Here is a 27,397-nt window from a genome sequence, read left to right as displayed (position 1 = left end):
GCCCTGATGTACTCCTTTTCCTATTTGGAACCAGTCTGTTGTTCCATGTCCAGTTCTAACTGTTGCTTCCTGACCTGCATACACATTTCTCAAGAGGCAGGTCAGGTGGTCTGGTATTCCCATCTCTTTCAGAATTTTCCACAGTTTATTGTGATCCACACAGTCAAAGGCTTTGGCATAGTCAATAAAGCAGAAATAGATGTTTTTCTGGAACTCTCTTGCTTTTTGATGATCCAGCGGATGTTGGCAATTTGATCTCTGGTTCCTCTGCCTTTTCTAAAACCAGCTTGAACATCTGGAAGTTCACAGTTCACGTATTGCTGAAGCCTGGCTTGGAGAATTTTGAGCATGACTTTACTAGCGTGTGAGATGAGTGCAGTTGTGCAGTAGTTTGAGCATTCTTTGGCATTGCCTTTCTTTGGGATTGGAATGAAAACTGACCTTTTCCAGTCCTGTGGCCACTGCTGAGTTTTCCAAATTTGCTGGCATACTGAGTGCAGCACTTTGACAGCATCATCTTTCAGGATTTGAAATAACTCAACTGGAATTCCATCACCTCCACTAGCTTTGTTCGTAGTGATGCTTTCTAAGGCCCACTTGACTTCACATTCCAGGGTGTCTGGCTCTAGGTGAGTGATCACACCATCGTGATTATCTGGGTTGTGAAGCTCTTTTTTGTACAGTTCTTCTGTGTATTCTTACCACCTCTTCTTAATATCTTCTGCTTCTGTTAGGTCCATATCATTTCTGTCCTTTATCGAGCCCATCTTTGGATGAAATGTTCCCTGGGTATCTCTAATTTTCTTGAAGAGATCTCTAGTCTTTCCCAGTCTGTTGTTTTCCTCTATTTCTTTTCATTGATCACTGAGGAAGGCTTTCTTATCTCTCCTTGCTATTCTTTGGAACTCTGCATTCAGATGCTTATATCTTTCCTTTTCTCCTTTGCTTTTCACTTCTCTTCTTTTCACAGCTATTTGTAAGGCCTCCCCAGACAGCCATTTTGCTTTTTTGCATTTCTTTTCCATGGGGATGGTCTTGATCCCTGTCTCCTGTACAGTGTCATGAACCTCAGTCCATAGTTCATCAGGCACTCTTATCTATCAGATCTAGTCCCTTAACTCTATTTCTCACTTCCACTGTATAATCATAAGGGATTTGATTTAGGTCATACCTGAATGGTGTAGTGGTTTTCCCTACTTTCTTCAATTTAAGTCTGAATTTGGCAATAAGGAGTTAAATATAGTAGTAGTTAAAATGAAGATGTGTGTGTTAGTCACTCAGTCATGTCCGACTCTTTGCGACCCTACGGACTATAGCTCACCAGGCTTCTCTGTCCATGGGATTCTCCATGCAAGAATACTGGAGTGGGTTGCCATTCCCTTCTCCAGAGGATAGAGGATGAAATTTTCTCAGCAGAGCATGAAGGATGGGCAGAGAGCTAAGGATGGAATGTCAGGAACCACCATCATGTTTAGAGGTAGAGATGCTAGACAGAGAAGGAACAGTCAGAGGTCTGGTAAGAGCCCAGAGAGATGGGTTTCATGGGGACCAGAGGAAGAGACAGCAGGAAGTGATCATTACTGCCACATTCTTTGATTTGTCCTTTTCAGTGTTGGGGGGCGCGGGGTCCTTGTTTCACTCTGCCTCAGCGATTTCACTGGGCCATCACTCCTTGATCTACCCCAATTAGACTAGCATCCTCACAGTTCCAAGGACTATGGCATAGAGATTTCAGGGTTGAGGAATGATTGAAAAAAAAAAGATTCAGTAAACTTCAGTAGTGTTAAAAGGTGGTAGGAAAGGGGCCAGTGGAGGGAGTTTGCAATAGAGTAAAGGGGAATGGATGACGGGACAAGGCCCCAGTCCTTAAGGGGAGACAGTGGGAAGCCAGCCTTGCAGAGAAAAACAACTCCCGTCCTTCTGCAAATGAGGGGAGTGTGGGTGTAGGCTAGGTGTGCTGCTACAAGATTACTTTAGAATAGCTCGATATTTAGAATAATCATCTTTGATGTATTCCTGGGGGAAAATCTTGCTGGCTTGAATGCTCTTAAGGAATAACTGTATCTGACAGATGCATAACATTCTGTTGGAACATTAAAATTGTAATAACTTATACCTAGGTTTGAGGCATGTTTTCAGACTTTTTTAAAAAAGAAAGTGCAGCAGCAGCAGGGGACTAACAGAGCTTCTTGGCTGTCTCAGGAGCTCTGCGCTAACCAACGTCGAGGGGCGTGAGGTGTATTCATGGGAGAAGGGGAGTGATGGTTTCCCAAGACTACTCTTATGACCTGTGTGTGAATCTGGAGGTTACCACTTCACATTTGTAACATCAGAGCCCATTCATTCATTTAACAAAGGTTTTTTTTGTGTGACCTCCTGTACCAGGTACTGCTAAGGTCCCTGGAGATGAGTCAATAAAGCAAAGGTATCTGGGGAACATGGGGCAGGCAGTAAACATTAAGATGATTATGTTATGTCTTATGTTGAAAAGTAATCATTGCTATGGGAAATAAAAATTGAGTACAGTAAGAGTGGTTGGTGGAGTGCCAGGGGCGGAGATTATGGTGAGATATCTCGGGAGATGTCTGGAGGGCATCACTGACTCAATGGACATGAGTTTGAGCAAACTCTGGGAGATGGTGAAGGACAGGAAACCTGGATTGCTGCCAGTCCACGGGGTCGCAAGGAGTCAGACAAGACTGAGCAACTGAACAACATTTGGGAAGAGGACGAACAGCTAGAACAAAGGCCCCGAGGTGGAAGTAGCCCTGACGTGTGGGGAACAGCAGGTAGCTGATGTGGGTGGAGCGGAGTAAGCAAAGGGAAGAGAGCCACAGGAGATGAAGGCAGGGAGGGAAGATGAGGGTCTGGTTTTGGATGTGTTGAGTGTAAGGTGCCTGATGGAAATCCGAGTGGAAATGTTGGCGTTTGTGGTTCTAGAATTTGGGAGGAGAGCAGAGCTAGAAATATACTATTGAGAGAGAAGGATTGGTATGTCGATGGTATTTGAAGCCAGGAGACTGGATGAAATTGCTGAGAAAGTGAATGCAGATAGGACTGAACCTGGAGGTGCCAAGATGTTAGGAAGTGAAATGGTTGGGAAGGAACCAGTAAGAGAGGTAGAGTGCCAGTGGAAGTCAGGTGAGACAGTGTATCAGAGAGGACGAGGGACAGAGGAACTGTGTCAGATGCTACTGATCAGTTAAGATGAGGACCAGGAATCCACATTGCATTTAGCCAAGGAGACCACATGGGTCACACTGAAGATAGGTTAAGGTGGAGTGGTGAGGGCCAAAGCCAAGTTGCAGTGGGCTGGGGAGAGAACAGGAGGAGAGGAATTGGAGGCAGTGAGGGTTGTAAAGACATAGGATCCTAGCTGGCACACGAAGGTGTTAGAGGAGAGAAATATCTGTGTTTCTGTGCTGGTTGAGTGATCAGGCAGAAAGAAGGGAACAGGGAGAACTGCTGGAGCAACATCCATATGCTTTTTCTCTCTCCTTCCCCATCATGTCATGATCTGGTTAGTTTTGCTTGTGTGTGTGCTAAGTTGCTTCAGTTGTGTTTGACTCTTTGGGACCCCACAGACTATAGCCCACCAGGCTCCTCTGTCCATGGGATTCTCCAGGCAAGAATACTGGAGTGGGTTGCCATTCCCTCCTCCTCGGGATCTTCCTGACCCAGGGATCAAACCAGAATCTGGTGTGGCGCCTGCGCTGCAGGTGGATTCTTTACCTCTGAGCCACCAAGGAAAGCCTTGGAAGAAAATTTAAGTTAGTTCGAGTTTCAGCAGGATGACTGTAGATCTTTTTTACTTCCCCTTGGGTTCCCTTGTCTTCCCCTGGTAGGCCAGGAGGAATGTAAAGTTGTAGTCATGTTGTGTAACCCATGTAAATTGAGTGTTTGATAGCCAGAGCTTTAAAAAGACATAAACCCCATAAGATTGCATTACATGTAAATTCTTGGTTCAATTATCAGTCTCCATTTCCAATCTGATAAAACAGGAACAGCCTCCTTCCTTTTTTTAAAAAAATAACTTACTATCAGAACTTGAACTAGGACTTCTCTGGTGGTCCAGTGGTTAAGAATTCGCTTTGCAGTGCAGGGGACACAGGTTCAGTCCCTGGTCTGGGATGAGCCTGTGCTCTGCAACAAGAGAAGTGACCACGATGAGAAACCTGTGCACCGCAACTAGAGAGCAGGCCCAGCTCGCTGCAACTCGAGAAAGCACCCCCCCGCCCCCCCGCCAATACAGCAGTGAAGATGCAGCACAGCCAAAAACAAATAGTTAATAATTAAAGGAAAAAAACCCAACTTGGACTAGTTTTTGCTCTCCTTGTTTTTCTCATCCTAGTATCTAGTAATAGTTATTTTGTAAGTAAGACACTACTAATAATAAGCATATAGTATATGTTACCTCCTAACAGGGTTCTGGCACTTAGCACAGCAATAAAACCAGAGTATTGAAAAAATGGCATTAGTCTGCATATGGTTAATAGAATCCATGTGTCCCCTTTAGAATGTTTGGTTTGTGTGTTGAGTCACATGAAATTATATGTAAAATGCTCGACTCTAACCAGATAGTTGTCTCTAGAACCTTTGTGCCTTTCTCTTGTCTAAACCTTTCCATCCTCTTCCTCACCTTTGTGGGCTGCTCATTTCCTGCAGCTCCAACTTTTTGGTTCTTCAAATTTAATCTCTGGACCCAACGAGTGTGTTTTTATGCTGATTTTGTCAGTGTGTATGTGAGGATAGAAGGGGAAAGAGTAGTTGAAATGTCCAGATTTTAAGATTCCTAATAGAGCAGACTCTTGGCATCTTCTCACCCAAAACACTCCACTAACTAGCATTAATATTTAGCACGTATTGCTGTAAAGAAATGTTCCTAGAGCATAGAAAATGTGTATATTGCAATAATTTTAATCTTGTGTGCCTGTACATACTCAATTCTCTTCAGTCGTGTTCAACTCTGCAACCCCATGGACTGTAGCCCACCAGCCTCCCCTGTCCATAGGATTTATCCATGGCAAGTATACTCAAGTGGGTTGCCGTGCCTTCCTCTAGGGGATCTTCTCCACCCCGGAGCCTCCTGCCATTGGCAGACAGATTCTTTGCCACTGAGCCACGTGGGAAATCTTAAATGCCAATTTGTAAAGCTTTAATGAACCCCAACCAGAGCATTTTATTCTTCAGTTATATTAGATAAGAGCTTACTATAACCCCCAAGTATGTCCTGCCCTGTATTTTTCGCCTGTGCTCTGCTGTAGCTTTCTAATCCTTGAAACCACAGCTGTGTTTTCTAATATCAGTGGACTGCTTGGTCATTTTACTTGCTCTTGAGGTTTTAACCACAATGCTTGAGCAGTAGCTACACTTGTGCACTCATGCTAGAACATTTAGCAAGCAGATATTAGTAATAATGAATTCTCTTTCTCTTCCTAATTATGTAGCTCTGTAAGAAGCATCATTTTGGAATTAACAAACCAGAGAAGATTATACCATCTCCTGATGACTCAAAGTTTCTACTGAAGACCTTTACGCATATTAAATCCAATGTGTCTGCTCCTAATAAAAAGAAAGTAAGAGTTTGACTGATATGGGCTTAGAATTCATCTTCGATTAGTTTTAAATGGAGGGGCGACTTTCCTGCTGGGAGACTTATTTTCAGACTACTCATCATCTTAAAGCACTGTCCCTGCATGTCCTTGGGATTATTTTTCACTTTTCTCCTAGGGAGTTGTGTGGTATCCACATAATGTCTTGCATTTAATTCCTGCAGTAATAGTGGATACATTTCTTATAGGTTAAGGAAAGTAAAGAAAAGGAGAAGCTGGAGAGAAGATTACTCGAGGAGTTGCTGAAGATGTTCATGGACTCGGAATCCTTTTACTATAGCTTGACCTACGACCTGACCAATTCAGTGCAAAGGCAAAGCGCTGGGGAGGACCCCCGTCCCCTCTGGCAAAAGGTACACCTCACAGCTCAGAGCAGGGTTTGCCCCCAGAGCAATTTATGGACCTGTGTGGCCTCTGTGGGAAAACTGAAGCAACGTGTTTCTGACCTATTTGTTTTCTACCTTTTCCAGGTTGATGACCGATTTTTTTGGAATAAATACATGATACAAGACCTTACTGAGATTGGTGTGAGTAGTTGTTTCTGAAATATTCTAAGGTAGTTATAATTGTTAAGCAAATATTTTTAAGTTGTACTAAAAGAAATTTAAAAACTCACATAATGTTTTACCCTGTAGAATGGGAATCATTTAGCTAGGAAAAACCAAGGTACTGTTTTAAGGCGATTCACAGTTCAGCTATATGGCCACAGACTTATCTTTTTAGCAGGTTCCCATAGGACATTCGTAATTTAAAGATATGGAACTAAATCCATAGAGTTCCTCTAAAAGATATTTTGTTTTTACCCACTGGAAATGTTGAAGCCCAGTTTTCCTTTAATGAGATAGTGAAGTGAAGTCGCTCAGTTATGTCTAACACTTTGTGACCCCATGGACTGTAGCCTGCCAGGCTCCTCCATCTGTGGAATTTTCCAGGCAAAAATACTGGAGTGGGTTGCCATTTTCTTCTCCAGAGGATCTTCACAGCCCAGGGATCAAACCTAGATCTCCTGCATTGCAGGCAGACTCTTTTACCGTCTGAGCCACTAGGGAATCCCAGTTATTAAATGTTCCTGTTTCCTCATTTGCATTTATTGCTGGAACAAAATTATAAATAATGAGAATGGTAATGAAAATAATGAATGTGGATAGATTCTTCGCCTCACTGTTTTCAACTCTAATCACCTTCCTGAGATCCTGTCTACAGGCTCCATAAAACAGAACTGTGAGGGGACTTGGAAGATACGGTTGTAAAAAAAAAAAATAGGGGGTGGATTTGAAGTTGATGCTGAAATCTGTATCAAGGGTAGATACAGATATGGAGACAGGGGAGAAAGAGGGACGAAGAACAACTTCTCTGGAGCACTTTTCATCCTTTACTGTCCCCGGATACAGTCAGTTGAGAAATTTTCTGAGTATTTTTAGTCTTAAAGACTAAGAGGAGATCTTTGCCTTTAATTAATACTTACCTAATTACATTGGATGACTTTTTAAATATTTATGGAAATGATTTTTTTTTGGTTCATTGACTGCTTAGATTTTAGCTGGGCACAAAGCAAGACTTTGTCTAAACTAGAAAGTAGAATAGACCTTTGTGTTTCATAACTAAGTGATCAAAGTTGGTTTTACTAAAGGCTTAATACAATTGTGAGTTGAAAAGCAACCTTTAAGCTATATCTTCTTTTATACCAACAGGAATTAGCTACATTTGTTAAATCCTTACTTTAAGCAGGCAGGCATTTTAGATTTTACTCATTTAATCTTCACAGTAACCTTATGAGGTTGTTGTCTTATTTCACAAAGCAGAATGTCTGGAGGCCTGGAGAGGTTAAGTCATTCTCCTGAGTGAGGCAGTAAGTGGTGGAGCCTGAATTTGTACCCAGCCATCCAGCTCCTATGTTCTGGTCCCTCTCAGGCAGCTCTTCTTGAATGACCACCATAAAGGAAATGAAAGGCTCTGCCCCCTCCCTCCCTTCATTCCTCAGTGTTCTCCAGTAAGCAGAAAATATGATTAAAGAATGGAAAGTTTCTGCTTCTAATAAACTAGCAAGTGTGTGATGTCCACTGCTTGGATTTAAGGAAGTATAGCAGTGCTGTACAGAATAGAAATAACATGGTGTTCATATTATTTTCAGACACGAGATGTGGACTTTTGGATCATCCCCATCATCCAAGGTTTTGTGCAGATTGAAGAGCTTGTGGTTAATTATAATGAGTCATCTGACGATGAGAAAAGCAGCCCAGAGACCCCACCTCAGGAGTCCACCTGTGTAGATGACATTTACCCACGATTTCTAGTGGCTCTCATTTCACGCCGAAGTAGACACAGAGCAGGTAAGTGGAGGGCTGTAATAGTGTGCAAATCAGATCCAAGCGAGAATGGAACATTGCAGATGAATTGAAATGCTAATGGCAATAATGGATTTGGAAAAACAGTTTCAAAGTGCTCAGTGACTCTCAGTAGTGTGGTGTAATTGGGGACCAATTTTTTGGAGAGAAGTGAATGGGAGAGTGTTAACAAAAGGGGAAAGAAAAGGAGGTATATTGTGGAAAAGAGCAGTAAGTCACTTGGGATGTGCTTCTAAATACCGTTGTTCCCACTGACAGCTTGTATCACTGTAATAAATCCTTAGTGCTAGCACCTTTGGGAAAACCCTCCTCTTTTAGTTTACAGGCATTATCTCAGCTTCAACTTTTAAAAAACACTAGCGAATACAGGCATAATTTTGGGGTAAGTTGATACTGTGCTGCCAAGCAGTTGCATGTTAGATCCCCAAGGCTATCCTGAAAGACAAATGTTTTTTTTTATTTTTTTTTATTTTTAAACTTTACATAATTGTGTTAGTTTTGCCAAATATCAAAATGAATCCACCACAGGTATACATGTGTTCCCCATCCTGAACCCTCCTCCCTCCTCCCTCCCCATACCATCCCTCTGGGTCGTCCCAGTGCACTAGCCCCAAGCATCCAGTATCGTGCATCGAACCTGGACTGGCAACTCATTTCTTACATGATATTTTACATGTTTCAATGTCATTCTCCCAAATCTTCCCACCCTCTCCCTCTTCCACAGAGTCCATAAGACTGTTCTATACATCAGTGTCTCTTTTGCTGTCTCGTACACCGGGTTATTGTTACCATCTTTCTAAATTCCATATATATGCGTTAGTATACTGTATTGATGTTTTTCCTTCTGGCTTACTTCACTCTGTATAATAGGCTCCAGTTTCATCCACCTCATTAGAACTGATTCAAATGTATTCTTTTTAATGGCTGAGTAATACTCCATTAAATTTTTTAAAAAACTTTTGATTTGGTATCGGGCTGTAGCCAATTAACAGTATTGTGATAGTTTCAGGTGAACAGTGAAGGGGCTTGGTCATGCATGTACATGTATCCATTCTCCCCCAAACCAGACTAATTTTTAAAATTTTTGCTGTTTTAATTTTTTTTTTAGGAATGCGTTATAAGCGAAGAGGAGTGGATAAAAATGGAAATGTTGCAAATTATGTGGAGACTGAGCAGTTAATTCATGTGCATAATCACACTCTGTCATTTATTCAGACACGAGGCTCTGTGCCTGTCTTCTGGAGCCAGGTTGGGTATAGATATAATCCAAGACCTCGGCTGGACAGAAGTAAGCCTGTCGGTTATTTGGTTTGCAAATGATGATTTCAGAGGAGATGTTTTTAAAATCCTAGATACTTCATAGGTTTGGATTTATTTTGCCAGATAGTTCATTTAAGATGGTAGCTGGTACACTGAGATTTAATAGTGATACAATAATCTTAAAAGCATTAATAGTAGTGGTTGCTGACAATTTAAGTAATTAACAATAAAAAATTGCAAAGTAGAGCATCGCATAGCTTATTTCACAGATTTTAATTTGTTGTTTCTTTGAAGAATACTTTACTACAGTGCTTAATTTTGGAAAAGTGTAAATATAGCCAGTATGTGTAGAAGCAGGAAATACCTTAACGAGACAGTGTCTTCATGGAATAAGTAAAATCTCTTTTCAGATGTTTGCTGTGAAAGGTTTGTTGTTTGAAATATTAAGGATTTAATTTCTTCAAGTATTTTAACCGGAATAGCTAAATCATATTAATATAATTAGATTACTCAAAGGGGCTGATTTTAAAATTGTTTACAGAATATTGTTCACTCAAAACTTAATTCATATTTGTGAGACTTCAGTAAACTTTAATTTTTAATATCCTTGCTTTAAGGGGTTTTTATTAATTTATTATAAACCACATGAAACCTTTTCTGACAAGTTGGTTGAATATATAGATTAAAGGCCACAGTTTCATAGTTGACATCTTCAGTATGTTTCAGTTTAGTCTAATTGGGGGAAAAAGAGAAATCAAATCTTTAGCTTAGCACTTCATTTAAAAATACTAGTTTTAGACAATCTTGGTTACATTTGGGCTGTCAGTGTTTAAAGTAAGAGTAAAGATGAAATAGACACTAAACTCTGTCTTAAACATGGGAAGGAAAAATAGATTTTGTATCACTTTTTCATAGGTGAAAAGGACACGGTTCCCTATTTCTGTGCCCATTTCGAAGAACAACTGAAAATTTACAAAAAACAGGTGGGATTTCATCTGTAGTAATGTGTTCCTTCATATTTTTAGAAATGGTTGTACATCTGTTTAAATTTGAAGATAACGACATACGGCTCATAATTAAGTAAAATGGCATTTGTCATGACGTTAAGAAACACATAAGCTAAGAGTATTCTTTAACAATTATTAAGTCAGCTACTTTAAACTGTTTTAGATGAGATTAGTCTACTATCAGTTATCACAATCTGAGATATGTCTAGAGTAAGATATGAAAGGCATCTTTCAGGTCCACCTCTTTGAGGTAACAATTAGAAATAACCTTCAGTATCTTTTTTTCTTTGCACACCTTTCTTATGTATTCATACAGTCAATATGTAGATATGTGAACATATAAACCAAAATCATTTGAGAACTGTTGGGTGAAATACAATTTCAATAAGATGACCAGATTTCATATAGATTAATATAAAATAATCAGTGACTCTTCTTATCTATTAGCAGTGACCAGTCTGAAGCTATAATGCCATGGGATGCATTTTTATAACCATAGCACAAATAGGAAGAAATAGCATAAAATCTATTGAACATACAAAAAAGATAGCATATATATGAGGGGAGGGGTTTGTTGGGAAGGAAAGTCTACTGGAGAACATAGAAGAAAACCTGAATAAACAGAGAGACAATACCATGTTCCTGGATGGAAAGACTCAATATTGAATAGACTTCAGTTCTTGCAAAATTAATATATAAATGTTTTGCAGTCCCAAAGATAGTCCCAGCAGGGAAATAAAAAGGAAATCCTCACATTGGAAAAAATTATATAAAGTGTGAAAAGAAGAAATAAAGGCAGGTAACTGGGGAAATGAGAACTGCCACACATTGCTGTGTGGAGATCAAACCAATCAATCCTAAAGGAAATCAGTCCTGAATATTCATTAGAAGGACTACTGGATGCTGAAGCTCCAGTACTTTGGCCAACTGATGTGAAGAGCTGACTCATTGCAAAAGTCCCTGATGCTGGGAAAGATCAAGGGCAAGAGGAGAAGGGGGCAAGAGAGGATGAGATGGTTGGATGACGTCACCATCTCAGTGGACGTGAATTTGAGCAAACTCTGAGAGCTAGAGAAGGACGGGGAAGCCTGGCATGCTGCAGTCCATGGGGTTGCAGAGTTGAATATGATTTAGCAACTGAACAGCAGCAACACTTCGCTGGGAGGAGCATAAATTGCTGTGGCCATTTTTGAATGGTATTATCAATCAAAATAAAATACTCTTGTACTGTTAGTATAGTAATTTGGTTTTTGGCCCTTCATGCCATATACAGAAATCAGTTCCAGATAGATATGGATCTAAATATTAAAGGTTAAACAATAAGCCTTTTAAAGGAAAATATTGTTAGACTATCTTTTGACCTTAAATCTTTTAAACAAGGTTTTAAAAGAACTAACAGTAATAAAAAAGTAGACTTTACTAAATTTTTGATTTTTATTAAAACTTTATTGAGTTATCATATATTTTCAATATTAAAGCACTACAAGTGGTATATTATTTATTAAAATGAAATAAGACTTTAAAAGTACCAACCATAATGAAAAATTGGTAATTTGACTTTACTAAAATAAAGAAATTCTTGATTATTAAAAAGCACCATTAAGAGAATGGAAAGGCAATTCAGAAAGTTGCAGAAGACATATATATGACAAAGGGCTTATATCTAGAGTACATTAAGAATGCCTTCAAATTCATAAAAGGTGTACAACCCAAAGAAAACTGGACAAAAGACTTGAGCAGATTCTTCCTGACAAAGGATAGTCCAAGTACAATAAACTGGACAAGGTACTCCACTTTCTTAATCATTGGGGAAATGCAAATTAAAACCACTGCTCACACACTAGGATGACTAAAATAAAAAAGATGGAAAATACAAGTTTTGTCAAGGATGTGGAGCAGTGATAATTCTAATACAAATTAAACAAAAAACTTAAATCTCCTTGAGAGAAACGTGTTCAATCAAGGAGGCATGTATAAACCTTCTTTATTGCAGCATTAAAAAAACCCTGATTGTTCATTAGGCATTCAATGGATAAAGCACAGCATGTCTAAAGTGTTGAATACAAATAGTTAAAAATGCTGAGATGCATCTGTGTGTACTAATGTGAAAATATCTTAAAATAATATAGTAGAGTGAGAGGAAAACTATATAACAGCATATGGCATGTTACCACTTAAAAAATCCCACAAAACAAAACTGCCGTTTATACATATGCAGTTCTCTTCCATATATACGTGTATTCTCACCTACATATGGCATACACATTTTTTTAGGGACGTGCTTAGGTGGCCTGAAAGGGTATACTTCAAACTTTGTAGCAGGAGTTACCTTTAGGGAAAGGTAAGGAAAGATGTGACCTTTATCCACATTTGAATTTTTTACAATCTGAAAAAAATTTCATGTATTTGCAGTATGTGTAGTTAGAAGTAGTATTGTGGGCTTCCCAGGTGGCTCTCAGAGAAGGCAGTGGCACCCCACTCCAGTACTCTTGCCTGGAGAATCCCATGGACAGAGGAGCCTGGTAGGCTGCAGTCCATGGGGTCGCTAAGAGTAGGACACGACTGAGCGACTTCACTTTCACTTTTCACTTTCATGCATTGGAGAAGGAAATGGCAACCCACTCCAGTGTTCTTGCCTGGAGAATCCTAGGGATGGAGGAGCCTGGTGGGCTGCCATCTATGGGGTCGCACAGAGTCGGACACGACTGAAGCGACTTAGCAGCAGCAGCAGCAGCAGCAGCAGGCTCTAGTGGTAAAGAACCCCCTGCCAATGCAGGAGACACAAGAGATGTGGGTTTGATCTCTGAGTCAAGTTCCAAAAAAATCCCCTGGAGGAGGAAATGGCAACACACTCCAGTATTCTTGCCTGGAAAATCCCATGGACAGGGGAGCTTGGCAGACTACAGTCCATGGGGCTAAGAGTCAGACACGACTAAGCTCAACAGAGCCAATAAGTAGTATCACCTACTTACAGTGGTAACAGCTAATTGTTATAAAAATTGAAGTAATACTGAGGTATGTAAAGGAAGTAGAAGAAATAACCTCTTGACCACCCTTCCTGCTTCCTGCTGACTTTCACGACCTGTTTGTACACATCAAACTTACGGGCGTAGGTATTAGCAGTCACCTGTTCCTTTCTAACGGTACCCCAAAGATATGCTTTTATCCAGCCTCATCTCTTGGGTAATTGTCCTGGGAGGTAGTCCTGTGGTTGGTCTGACTCAGTCATGGTGTCAGTACTGTTGCTCTTGCCTGTGGTTGGTATAGGTGTGGGCCAATGTATGTTTTTGGCACTTTGACCAATGAGGTCTGATGTGAAGAGAAGTCTGTTGGGAGGCTCCAGGCAAGATTTCCTGCTCTAATAAAAAGAGATGCAGGAACCCACAGTCCTTCTGTGGTGGTTGTGTCTGGATTTGACTGGTAACTGCTGCAACTTTAACCAGGCTAGTTCATTAGCTTGAGGATTGGTCAGTATGTGAAAGATGGTAGACAAAAGAGCTGGTATTGGTAACTACTGAATAAAGCAGTTCCAGAATCATGCAACCTCCAGACTTCTGAGGTTCAAAACAGACTCTGTCCTGAGATTTGAGTCAGGGATTTGTTATTTGCAGCAAAGAAACATCTTGACATATGCATATATATGCATTCAAAATTTAAGTCAAAAGAAGGCTATAAGCTATACCATATACACTGTTCTGCAACTATTTTCACATAGTAGCTGATAGCTGTTATTCAACCACTTCTCCACTGGTGGACCTTTAGGATATAGTTTCTGCTTGCTATTCTAAAATTCCCCAGAGAACACCTTTTACACGTTTTAAAATATGTGTGTGCTGTATAGACTAAATTTCTAGAAGTGATGTGGCTGGATCAAACATTCAGTTCAGTCGCTCAGTTGTGTCTGACTCTTTGCGACCCCATAGACTGCAGTATGCCAGGCGTCCCTGTCCATCACCAACTCCCGGAGCTTGCTCAAACTCATGTACATCAAGTTGGTAATGCCATCAAACCATCTCATCCTCTGTCATCCCCTTCTCCTCCTGTCTTCAGTCTTTCCCAGCATCAGGGTATTTTCCTATGAGTCAGTTCTTTGTATCAGGCAGCCAGAGTATTGGAGCTTCAGCATCAGTCCTTCCAATGAATGTTCAGGACTGATTTCCTTTACGATTGACTGGTTTGATCTCCTTGCAGTCTAAGGGATCACACATTAGATTAACTTTAGGTTGATACCCACCACTCAGTTGCTTCCAAAAAGATCATTCCAGTTTATACTCTTAGCAGCGAGAGCCGGTACCCATTTCTCCACATATTCACCATGCTGTTCATATTTAGTATTCGGTTTTTGCCTGTCTATAGATTAAAACTGATTTTCTGTTTTAAAATTTATGTATCATTATTAACAAAGTTGCAAATCTCATGTATATTGGCTATTTGTCTATTTTCTCTTCTGAATATCTTCTGAATCCTTTACCTGTATTTTCTTACTGAATTTATAGCACTCTGTATTTTAATGGTTTTGTGTTGCAGGTATAATTCCCCTAGGTAGTCGTCTGTTTTTCTTAATGTTTGCTTATACTGTCATTTGGTACACAAAGGTTTTAAATGTTCATGTTGTCGCATCTGTCCATCTTTTTCTTTATGCTCTCTGGTTTTTATTATGCTTGGAAAGTCCTGTGACATCCTACAATTAGGGAAAAATCATGCCAACATTCTTCTTGCTTTTTTATAACTTGAAGAAAAAATATTTAGATCATTAATGCATCTAGAATTTCTTTTATATATAATGAAGGGGCTAACTTAAGTCCCCCCATGTAAATAGACAGTTATCCCAATATCATTTATAGTATGCTACTATAGTATATTACAGTATAGTAATATACAGTATCTGCAGTACAGTCTGTGTATAGTATAGTCCATATTCTCTGAGAATAATATCATTGTAGTTTAGATTCCTCAGTGTTCATAGGTCTGTCTTGGCCATCTGTCTTGTTCTGTTGAGTTGTTCATTTTTCTGCACACATACCATAGTTTTAATCACTAGATTTAACCTATGTTTTGCTCTTCAGTGGGACAAGTTCTTTATTGTTTTTCACAAATTTCCCCATATTATTCACTTTTCCAGAAAAACTTTAGAATTAACTTGCCAAGTCTGTACAAAGACCCTGTTTGAATTTTGACTGGAATTGTTGAGTGTGTAGATTAACCCGGGGAGCCCTGACATCTTTACAGTATTGAGTCTTGCCATCCAGCACCATGGTGTCTCTCTCCATTTACTCAGGTTTTCCTTTATGTGTTTCAGCAACGTTTTGTAGTGTCTAACATGTAGGTCTTGTATATTTCTTTAAAAATTATTCTAGAGATTTAAAATATCATAAAGGAACTTGTTTTCATTATGTATTCTAATAGGTTATTGCACATGTATAATGTGTAAAATTATTCTTGCCATTGATGTAAATTCTTATAAACCTAAAAAAGTGTAACAAATGAAAATCTAATTTTATAGGGGAAAAAACTGATGCTTGAGTGGATTAATTTCTAAGTCTGGGTACAAAATATTTCTAAAACATAACTCTAAATAGATTCAGTGAAAACATGAGTCTCAGATCTGATTAACTGAACTTTTTCTTTTCCCCCACTCTCACAGGTTATTATTAATTTGGTAGACCAGGCAGGAAGAGAGAAAATAATTGGTGATGCTTACCTGAAACAAGTGTTGCTCTTTAACAACTCACACCTCACCTATGTTTCATTTGATTTCCATGAGCACTGGTAAGATGGCTTCCTGAAAAATTGTATAAATCTTAATTATGTTAAATTGGTTCATAGTGCTTTTCAGGTCAACTGTATCCTTCTACTTTTCTGTCTATTCATTCTATTAATTTTTGAGAGTTTGACATTGAAACTCCAAATATAAATCTTAATTTCTCTACTTAAAAGAATTGTAAAGTATAGTAGAACTATGTAACTTTGTTCTGTATTTTCCAAGTCTCCTGTAAATGTGTTATCATATTTTCATAATTTAAAAAAAAGAAAGAGAAAAAAAAAGATGGCTTCCTGAGATGAGTTTTGATCAGGTCCAGTATTTGTAGTAGTTGCTGCCACAGAGACCTTAGTTTTTCTTCTCTTTTCTTATTGGGAAGGAAATCTTGTTCTCATTGTTAGAAAGAAGACGATCATTTCTTAGTTCCATTTCCATATTTGTTTTATTTTGCCTAAAAAAGTTAATTCTTCCTGAAATATTCAGTCTTTTTGTTCCAAAATGACTTCAAGATTTAGAGTTCCTTTTATCCTTCACTTAATTAATGGAGCTTTTTCTTTCTGCTTGAGTTTGAGCCTGGCAGGAGTAATAGCATTCCCTTACTTAAAACTTATCCTGCTGGCTCGTCTTCACACTCTGTTAGTAATAATGCTCTCCCTTGGGATAAGTTCACTAGTTATCTGGAAAACAACGATCATTTTGATGGTAATTTTAACTTGTGTGTATTCTGAAAGCACATTTCTTTTGTCATAAGCCTGGCTCTAGTGTTGGTTCATTTACCTAGGTATTGAAAACTTTGGTGGGGAAAGAAGCTTCCAGCCACTGTGATGTGTTTCAGTGTATTCTTAAGCATATTTTCTTTCATAATGCAGATTACTTGTAAATATTTATATAATTTCCCATATAATTTAAAGTAGTATTAATCTCATATTTACAGTAATAATTTTAATTTTTCCAAGCAATCTTAGATATCATATCTTAAGCTTAAAAAATATTCTTAAAGATGTTTTTCTTTCTTTTGGCATATATTTTAGCCGAGGAATGAAGTTTGAGAATGTCCAAACACTAACAGATGCCATTCATGACATTATTCTTGACATGAAGTGGTGTTGGTAGGTATTTCATAAGAAATCAGTTTGACAAACTCTTGGTCTATCAGATCATATGTTTTTTGTCTAGTACCAGTAAGCGTTAAAATAATAGCAGGCTGGAAAAGACTTTTTGTTTTTCTTGTTTCAACCCCAGATTCCTATTCTCCTTTTCAAAAGTATTAGTCGTTAGGCATTGTTAGCTTTGAACAGGAAGAAGGTGTCAGATGATTAGCAAAATGGAGCAAAGTGCTCTATGACTGTTCTTTAATTCCTTCTAATACTCTGTCCTCTACATTTCTTCTTGGTCCCTAACATGGGAAGGAACGCTTAGAGGTATTTGGTCTCAGTTTTGAGACATTTAAAAATTGCTGGAGAAGAAAGATAATTCTCAGACTATAGGGGGGAGAAGTAGGAAGGAGAAATTGGCTTAAAGGACAGAAGAGAACATTTGATTAGATTTTAAGGCCACAGGTGGCCAGACGAATTAGATGAGTGAGGCAAGCGTCATGATTCCACCCCGGGTGGTAGAGTGAATTAGTCTGTACAAGCTCATTTAGATGCATTTCTGCTTGAAGTCAAAAAGCAGGGAACAGGATGTTGTTTTAAAATGCCTTCTGGTTTTGAATGTGTAGATAAGCCTAGCTGGGGTTGTGTCAGCTCTGCCTAGTAATTGTGTGACTCAGGAAAGTCACTCTGCATCTCAATTGTTTTTTTTTTCAAAATGAGGGTAATATTTTCCTTGTCAGGTTGTTGTATAAATTAATAATAATGTTTACAAAGGTCTCAGTAATGCCTGCCACATGATATTCCAAGCAAATAGATAACCAATGTTGCTGTTGTTATCATTATACTGTAAAGAATTGTGGGTTTTGAAAACTTTTTAAGTATTTCCTTTGTAAAGTAATTCTATACTGTTTTTGAAAAGGGTTGATCAAGCTGGAGTAATATGTAAACAAGAAGGGATTTTTCGAGTTAATTGCATGGACTGCCTGGATCGCACCAATGTGGTCCAAGCTGCCATTGCACGAGTGGTCATGGAACAACAGGTAATTTGGAGTCCACTGGATTGTAAATATTCATTTCTAAGAAGACTGTGAGGCTGAAGGAGGAAAAAGGGACAAGTTTGTTCACCTGTGTTATATTCCCATCATCAGTACCCTCTCTGGGGCTCTGGGTCCTTTGGCATCACAGAACCAGCCTCTTCCCTTTGTGCCCCAACCCTCCTGGTGGCACCTGTTTCCTGTAGTTATTACATCTCTTACCTCTGTGTCTCCTTTTAGAGCTTTCATCCTTCCAACACCTGGGTAATGAATTCCTAAGGTTGATATTCCTTGCATGGTGTTTTGTTTTGTTTTCCTGAATCGAGCCTTGTGACTGTCCTTAGAGGAAGTCTTCTACTGTTGCATTGAAGCAGCTAGGCTTTGGTGACGAAGCCCTGGCCCTACCACATACTAGGTGTTTTGACCCCATGCAAAAAACTGAGCCTCTCCAAACTTCTTTCTTTTCATCCATAAATGAGGGTACTAAAATGGATAGTCTAGACAGGATAGTCTAGATAGTTTAGACAGGATACTAAAAAGGATACATCCAAAAATGAGCATACTAAAGAGTATTGATTGCATAGACTTGTTATGAGGAATAAAAGATCATTTATTTTAGAAAGCTCTTAGCATATGGCACCAGACTTAACCTTTACTGAGCACTTACTGCTGTGCTACTATTTATGTTATTGTTGTTTCTATATGATTTTTTTGATAGCTTTACTTCGTAGCCAAATTTAAAAGAAAGATAAAATAGTATGAGTATATACATTAAAAATGACACCAGAACAGTATGAATGTTTTATTCTATTTATTCAGATGTAGCAGTTCATAAAGCTCTCTCTCAAGTGGTACTTAACTTTGAAAAAAGTCTGCAAACATTTCTTGAAGGGTCCTAAATTGTACGTGCATATGCTTCCTTTTCTCTGCAGTATATGTTTTATACTATGGTTTCCTGGCTTATCTGCAGTTAATCTACCAATGCATTCATTTTAGCTGAAAAAATTAGGTGTGATGCCCCCGGAGCAGCCATTACCAGTGAAATGCAATCGGATTTATCAGATAATGTGGGCCAACAATGGTGACTCCATTAGCAGACAGTATGCTGGGACAGCTGCTCTGAAGGTAAGTGTCTATAGCCAGCATCTGGGGGACGCAGGGTGTGGTTTAAAACCAACTTGGTTTTTGAGAAAAAAGCATGTGGGTTTCAGATGGTAGGTCTACATAGTTGACTCTGGAATGTTTGGGTAAGGCAGGGGTCACACTTCCAAATTCCTGCAGGTACCAAGTCGTGTGACTTGAACTGGCCACTCGTTAGCTTAAAGGGAGAGATGGGCGATGTGTACCTGAGAAAGAGCATACGATGACTCAGGAAGGTGCTGCTCTGCTACTTCCTAATGGGGCTAGAGGCCCAGTGTTGCCGGAGCTCCCAGTTTTCAAGGGAGTTTGGAAATCTACAATTTTATATGTAATAGCTTGTTTTTAAAACTTTATATAGACAAAATAAAACGTGTCGCTTGGTGCAATTTGGATCCCTAGTATAATTTGCCTCCTCTAATTTTGAATCCCAACCCTGCCTCTTGCTAGCTCTGTGACTGTGGGCAAGTCACTTAAATTCTCTGTGCCTGTCTCTTCTTTTATAAAACAGGAATAATTCTAGGCCCACTTCAAAAAAAGTGGTGTGGGATTATACGAGCTAATACGTTAGAGCTTAGATTGTTCCCTGACACACAGTAAATGGTGAAGAAATATTTTATTATCTTTTTGTGATTGTTTTACATAAAGTCCTTTGAGGATCCTACCAAGCTGATCTTCACAGAATTTAATGTAAATGTAAAATACAGTCACTGGTTACTAGATACTCCGTCTCTTGGCAATAGGAAGTGGTTGAATTAGTTTAAATTAGGTTTATAGTTATTTTCCTTCAAGGTAAATAGTTCACCCCAGAATATTTGTTATAACAAATTCTGAATAAAATCCTAAAGACTCCATTAGAAAACTGTTAGAACTAATAAGTTAATTCAGTGAAGTTGCAGGATACAAAATCAACCTATGAAAATCGGTTATTTCTATATACTAATAGAGATTATCTAAAAAAGAAATAAAACAATCCCATTTATAATAGCATCAAAAACAATAAAATACTAAGGAATAAATTTAAACAAGAAGGTAAAAGATCTGTACACTAAAAACTAAGACCTTGATAAAAGAAATTGAAAGCACAAATAAGTGGAAGATAGCCCAGGTTGATGGCTTAGAAAAATTAGTATTAAAATATTACCCAAAGCTGTCTTCAGATTCAGTGTAATCTATCAAAATTCCATTGGCATTTTCTACTAGAATAGAAAAAACAGTACTAAAATTCATTTGGCAACACATAAGACCCCTAACAGCCAAAGCAGTCTTGAGAAAGAACAAAACTGGATGCATCCTACTTCTGATTTCAAACTATATTGCCAAGTTGTAGTAATCAACACAGTATAGTACTGGCGTAAAAACAGGCACAGAGACCAATGGAATAGAACCGAGAGCCCAGAAATAAACCTGCATGTGTACAGTCAACTGGTAATTTGACAAGGGAGCCAAGAATAGTCAATAGGGAAATGATAGTCTCTTCACTAAATGCTGTTGGGAAACTGAAATATTCACATGCACAATAATTAAACTGGACACCATTCACAAAAATTGAATTGAAATAGGTTAAAGACTTAAATGTAAGACCTGAAACTTTACTCCTACAAGAAAACATAGGAAAACATTTCATGACATTGGTCTTAGCAATAATTTTTTTGACTGACACCAAAAGCACAAGAAGAAAAGTGAAAATAAACAAGTGGGACAGCATCAAACGAAAAATGTTTTGCATAGCAAAATAAGTAATCAACAGAATGAAAAGACAGCTCATGGAATGGGGGAAAATATTTGCAAACCATATGTCTGAGAAAGGGTTAATATCCAAAATATGTAAAGAAGTAATGCCACTCAATAGCAAAAAAAAAAAAAACTGATTTTAAAATGGGCAAAGGATTTGAACATTTTTCCAAAGAAGATATACAAATGGCCAGCAGGTACATAAAAAGGTGCTCAATGTCAGCAGTCCTCAGGGAAATGCAAATCAAAACCACAATGAGCTATCACCTGTTGGGATGGCTGTTATCTAAAAGACACGAGATAACAAGGTTGGCAGAAAAGCTCACCCTTGTGCATTGTTGGTGGGAATGTGAATTGGCAAAGCCATTATGGGAAATGGTAAGGAAGTTCCTCAAAACATTAAAAATGGAACTACCATATGATCCAGCAACCCTATTTTATAAATATGTATCCAGAGAAAATGACATCAATATCTGGAAGAAATACCTGTACTTTTGTGTTCATTGTAGCATTATTCATAGTAGTCAAGATCTGGGAAGAACCTAAGTGTCTGATGCCAAATGAATGGCTAAAGAATATGTTGACAAGGGAAGCAGCCATACAAAGTTTTATATATATATATATAAAATGGAATATTCAGTCATAAAAGGAAGAAAGTCCTGGGATTTCTCTCGCGGTCCAGTGGTAGGGAGTCTGCTTGCCAGTGCAAAGCATACAAGTTTGATCCTGGTCCAAGAAGATCCCACCTGCCAAGGAGGAACCAAGCCCATTTGCCACAACTCCAGAACCCACTCGGTAGAGCCTGTGAATCGCATCTACTGAAGCCCAGGTGCCTAGAGCCCATGCTCCACAACAAGAGAAGCCACTGCAACAGGAAGCCTGCACACAGCAATGTAGACCTAGCGCAGCCAGAAATAAATACGTAGTTTATTTATTTAAAAGAAGGAAATCCTGACATTTTTAGCAACATGGATGAACCTTGAGGGTATTATGTTAAGTGAAAAAGTGAAATCAGGCAAACAGAGAAAGACAAGTAAGTAATGCATGATCTCTGAACTTCCCTGGTGGTCCAGTGGTTAAGAATCTGCCTGCCAGTCAATGCAAGGGACATGGGTTCAATTCTTGGTCCAGGAAAATCCCACAGGCCATGAAGCATCTAAGCCCGTGTGCCTCAACTACTGACACTGGCCCCTGGAGCCCATGCTCTACAACAAGGGAAGTCTGCACAGAAACTCTAGAAAGCCTGCGTGCAGCAATGAAGACACAGCATAGCCAAAATAAATAAAAATAATGCATGATCTCACTTGTATGTGGAATTTTAAAAAGTCAGACTCACAGAAACACTGAGACTGATGGTTACCAGAGGATGGGGTAAATGGGGAGAGACTGGTCAGAGTACAAACTTTCACTTCTAAGTTCTGGGGATCTAAAGTACAGCATGGTGACTATAATTAACAATACTATATACACACACAAAATATCATATTGTACACCTTAAACTTATGCAGGGGTACTTTTTAATTATACAAAGCTGGACAAAGAGGAATACTTTTTTCCATTGATATTAAACTTCTTTGGATGCAGCATTCATGTCTCTCTTTTCCATAATAGATTCCTGTTGCTAAATTAATATTTTCTGTGAATGACCTAATTGGCAACATGTTCTTCCTAAATTGTCAATTTTAGGATAGGGCCTATTTCTAAGATTGCCTTGGATGAAAATAGTGGGATTGGGATGGGGGAAAAAAGAGACTGTGCTTTCCCTACCTCTCTAGGGACTTGCTCTGACATCTTTGTTGTGAAAACCAAGAGAAACAAAACAATTAAATCTTCACTGGATCATTCTACAGGGATTATAATGTGCAGCAAGGTATGGAAACCTCTGCTCTGTCTGTATATACACACAACCACATACACAGGTTAAATACGGTTGTAATAAGCTCTAGGGAACTGTCCACATTTTCCCACATCAGATATTTGTTTGTTTTGAATATCATACCAATTGGAGGCTTGAAAATCTTTTTGTTGTGTTATATATAAGTTTTGACCTATAAGTTCTAGATATTCTACAGACTGCCAAGAATGGCTTTACCTTAAAGCACCATCTAACTGTGAAGGTGGATAACACCAATAGCGTGTTTAGTTATTTGACATGCTTGGATCTGGGTCAAATACTAGTAGATATTTTAATTACATTATTTAGAAATTGTAAAAGCCTGTAGAATTCCAGTCTTGAATCAAAAGCCTACTGACTTCAGGAACATTTTTGTGTTTGGTGTCAAAGTGACTTTTTTATTGACAGGGTGACTTTACAAGGACAGGAGAAAGGAAGTTAGCAGGAGTTATGAAAGATGGTGTTAACTCGGCAAATAGGTATTACCTGAATCGATTTAAGGATGCTTACAGGCAAGCTGTTATAGGTAAGGAACACAGATGTCTTTAAAATTTGTTATACTTTCTGTGACTAACATTTTACAGTAACCAACTTCATTAACATAATCCATATGTTTTATAATACACTTGTGTTTCTACATTGAACATCTTACCCAATAAATCAAATTTTTACAAGATTAGAATCTGACAAATTTTTTAGGCTTGGAGCAGCAAAAGAAACTGCTCACTTTCTTACATATTTGTCAGTTTGTTATTTATGTAACAGAAGGCAAGGTTGAGGCTCCTGGATTATGGAATATGGTGCCCTAAAACCTCATCAAGTAAAAACTCAATATTCTGTTTTCCTATTACTCAAGCCTGAGAGATAAAACAAAATGATTTTCTTTCTTTGTCTGATGTTTATCATGTGTTCTTGCTGTGGACAAATACACTATCCTTCCTTATAAGCATGATTTAACAGGGTGTTAGGATATCAGACTATCCTAACCAATTCTTATCATTATTTAAGAGAAAAAATGGAGGGTGAATTGCCCAGTGGCATTCATCCCACAGCATATTTTTTTTTAATGTGACTTTAAATTTAATTTCCATGCAAGTATTACCTTTTAGGATTAATGTAAATGTAGAGTATTCTGGATTAGAACCAAACACAACATTGTCATATGGTCTCTAGGAATATTTTTAAAATCCTATTTTCTTAACCTGATTATTTATTATATATGAAATAGTAGGGCCCACACATAGGCAATTTAGGAATTTGAGAAGTCTGATGTAATTAAGTTTGGTTCATTTGCCACAGATATGGTATGTACTGATAGGAAAATTGGATTTTAGCAGTTTTTTAAAGGAAAAATTGATACATTTTTTTCTGTTGGTTGATCTAGCAATTCAGTTAGGTCACTGAGGACCCAGATTCTGTTCCTTTCTCATTTTGACCATCAAAAATATCAGCTTCATCCTAACCCTGAAGCTAAATCTCTTCCAAGTTTGATAGAGACGGGCTAGTAGCAGTCTGGGTTCACTGCTTCTCCATAAAAGGCCAGTGGCTGGCAATTCTCTCCCAGAAGTCTCACTGTCCCAAATGCGTGTAAGGAGTGGGATTACAAGGATTTTGTTAGTAAGCCTTGAGCTGCATCCTACACCAGGAAGAAGTTAACTTGTCTGTTCAGTTTCTTTGCTCAATTGAAAATTGGCTTATTTGTCTTTTTATTATTGAGTTGTAGGAATTCTTTTATTATTGATAATAATTAATAATAATTCTTTTATTATTGAGTTGTAGGGCTTTCCTAGTAGCTCAGTTGGTAAAGAATCTGCCTGCAATGCAAGAGACCTGGGTTCGATCCCTGGGTGGGGAAGATCCCCTGGAGAAGGAAATGGCAACCCACTCCAGTTATCTTGCCTGGAGAATCCCATGGACAGAGGAGCCTGATGGGCTACAGTCCCTGGGATCGCAGAGAGTCAGACATGACTGCAACTAACTTTCACTTTCAGGAATTCTTTATATATTCGTGGATACAGGTCCCTTATAGATGATTTTTAAATATTCACTTCTACTCTATGGGTTGCCTTTTAACTTTCATGGCATTTTCCTTTGAAACACAAAAGGTTCTGATTTTGATGGTGTCCAGTTTGTCTTTTTGTTGCTTGTGACTTTAGTTCCATATGGGAAAAAAAAAAAACAAAAAAACATGCCTAGTCCAAGGTCACAAAGATTTATGCCTGTTTTTAAAAATGGGAGTCTTACTGTTTTAGGCCTTGTATTCTCTTTTGCTTTTAAAAAAATGTATTAGTAAACTAAGAAGATGATAGATATCAATACTTTCTACTCTAGATTTGATGCAAGGCATTCCAGTGACAGAAGATCTTTATTCCATATTTACCAAGGAAAAAGAGCATGAAGCTTTGCATAAGGAAAATCAGAGAAGCCACCAGGAACTAATTAGCCAACTCTTACAGAGTTACATGAAGTTACTACTGCCTGATAACGAAAAGTTCCATGGTGGCTGGGCCCTTATTGACTGCGACCCCAGGTAAGTTGGAGTGATGTCCTGGTGACTAATGTGCTTAAATTTCTGATGTTAAGCCGTCCTAATTATTGCTAGCAGTTGTCCATAAAGCTGTGGGGCATGGATGCAAAGTGCATGGCAGTTCTCAAATACATGGCTGGTACTAAGGCAAGCTGACAAGGCATTCAACTTCGGCTGTAAAATTAAAGGGGCACGAAAAACTCAGTAATGAGGTAAAATATGATAAAACCCAAATTGTGAAACTATAATTCAAAGCTTGTTTCATGGGTCCTCCCCTGCCCCCAGCCCCAACCCATGCCCCAGAAGCTAGGTTTATTGTATTAATGCACAGAACCACGTGCACCAGGAGGTTTAATGATGCTAGTTACCTTGATGGGTTGTTAAGTGGTCCTGGTCTTTCATAAAATAAATAGGCCAACTAATACTCAACATTCTTTTTTAAACAAAAACCATCCACTTTCAAGTGGTTCTTTAAAATATCAGCTGAATGGCAGGATCCAAATTTATCCACCAGATTGCTTGCTTTCAGGCTAAAATCTAAAATTATAATTTTCAATATTATGAATCAGAAACACTTCAGAAAATTCTAAACCAAGCTTTAAGAGTAAAAGGCTCTATTTAGATTTTATCTTCTTTTACATTTCATATGTTTTTTAATAAAAGGGGCATAAAACAAGCTTGCAAGAACAACAGAATGCAAGGGAGTATTTACATATATGATAATGAATAAAAAACGATACTGACCGTAGGTTCATAAGGAGTCCTTCCATGATTTCAAGTTCATGGATTATTTCACTTTGATAGTCAGTACTGTATGTATGGATGCAATTTTGGGATCCATAAGAGATGAGGTTTTCTGCCCATTTGGATTTCCAGAGTTAATTATATGCCTCCATCTTTTTTGTTGTTGTTGTCGGATATTTATCAGGCTGCCTTGGGCCTTAGTTGCCACACATGGGTTCTTCATTGTGTCACATGGGAGCTTTTGTTGTAGCACGTGGACTCTCTAGTTGTAGAGTGAGGGCTTAGTTGCCTGACCAGGGATCGAACCTGTATTCTCCACAATGCAAAGCAGATTTGTAACCACTAGACTACCAGGGAAGTCCCTATATTGCCATTTTGATTAGTTCTTTAAGAGCTGTCCTTCTTATGAGAGATGCTTTGTGGTTATCATCCTTTCTATTACTGCTAAAATTTCTTTAAATTTGCTACTGGTATTTATCATTTGCAAGGCTTAAAGATTTTCTGGATGGTGGATAGCTTTCCTTTTCTCTTGAAGGGAGATGTTTGGAAACCTGCCGTTGGGCTATCTGAGGTTGCTAGAGAGCCTTTGTACAGTCTGTCTACTGAGCCAGAGGTGTGGACCCAGAACAGGTACCCCCTGGTTGAGGACAGCAAGAGTAGCTCTGGGAGTGGCTTTGCAGGCTCAGATCCTGGACAGCGTGTGATGGCCTCAGTCCCTCAGGCTTGGGGGTGCAGCAGATTGCACCTGTCTGCCTCCAGCTGCACGTATGGTTTTTAAAAACATGTGTATGTGTGTGAAGTTGCTTCAGTCATGTCTGACTCTGCGACCCCGTGGACTGTAGCCTGCCAGGCTCCTCTGTCCATGGGATTCTCCAGGCAAGAATACTAGGGTGGTTTGCCATGCCCTCCTCCAGGGGATCTTCCTGACCCGGGGATTGAACTTGTGTCTCTTATGTCTCCTGCAGTGGCAGGGGGGTTCTTTACCACTGCTGCCACCCAGAAAGCCCCAAAATATCTTTACTGAGATGTAATTCTTATAGCATACATTTCATCCATTTTAAGTATATAATTGGGTGGGTTTTAGAATATGCTCAGTATTGTAAGACTATCATTTTGGTCAGTTTTAGAACATTTTTATCACCACAAAGAGAATCCTTGTACTCTATCCCCAGCCTCACCCCCTAAACAACCACTAATCTACTTTTATCTCTCTGGATATGTGCATTCTGGACACTTCATATAAACGTA

The 27,397-nt window shown here is 38.7% G+C and overlaps 1 protein-coding gene across 4 annotated transcripts in view; it reads left to right on the top strand.

Moving 5' to 3' along the window:
• INPP5F (inositol polyphosphate-5-phosphatase F) overlaps positions 1-27,397 on the top strand; it is a 94,275-nt gene that overhangs the window by 56,753 nt on the left and 10,125 nt on the right. For 2 of the 4 annotated variants that reach the window (XM_010859251.1, XM_010859253.1), the window contains exons 4-15: positions 5,448-5,576; positions 5,801-5,965; positions 6,083-6,139; positions 7,744-7,942; positions 9,066-9,245; positions 10,133-10,200; positions 15,869-15,993; positions 17,017-17,094; positions 17,999-18,119; positions 19,110-19,238; positions 23,287-23,404; positions 25,210-25,408. In XM_010859251.1, the coding sequence (XP_010857553.1) occupies positions 5,448-5,576; positions 5,801-5,965; positions 6,083-6,139; positions 7,744-7,942; positions 9,066-9,245; positions 10,133-10,200; positions 15,869-15,993; positions 17,017-17,094; positions 17,999-18,119; positions 19,110-19,238; positions 23,287-23,404; positions 25,210-25,408 (1,568 nt within the window). Of the gene's footprint in view, positions 1-5,447; positions 5,577-5,800; positions 5,966-6,082; positions 6,140-7,743; positions 7,943-9,065; positions 9,246-10,132; positions 10,201-15,868; positions 15,994-17,016; positions 17,095-17,998; positions 18,120-19,109; positions 19,239-23,286; positions 23,405-25,209; positions 25,409-27,397 lie in introns of those variants that run through there. The other 2 variants (XM_010859252.1, XM_010859254.1) reach the window with 2 other exon arrangements.

The sequence above is a fragment of the Bison bison genome, unplaced genomic scaffold, assembly GCF_000754665.1.
Source record: "Bison bison bison isolate TAMUID 2011002044 unplaced genomic scaffold, Bison_UMD1.0 scf7180017864456, whole genome shotgun sequence".
In the NCBI taxonomy this organism is placed as follows: Eukaryota; Metazoa; Chordata; class Mammalia; order Artiodactyla; family Bovidae; genus Bison; species Bison bison.
Note: the sequence above shows the minus strand (reverse complement) of the source record. Positions and strands in the feature narration are given on the sequence as shown.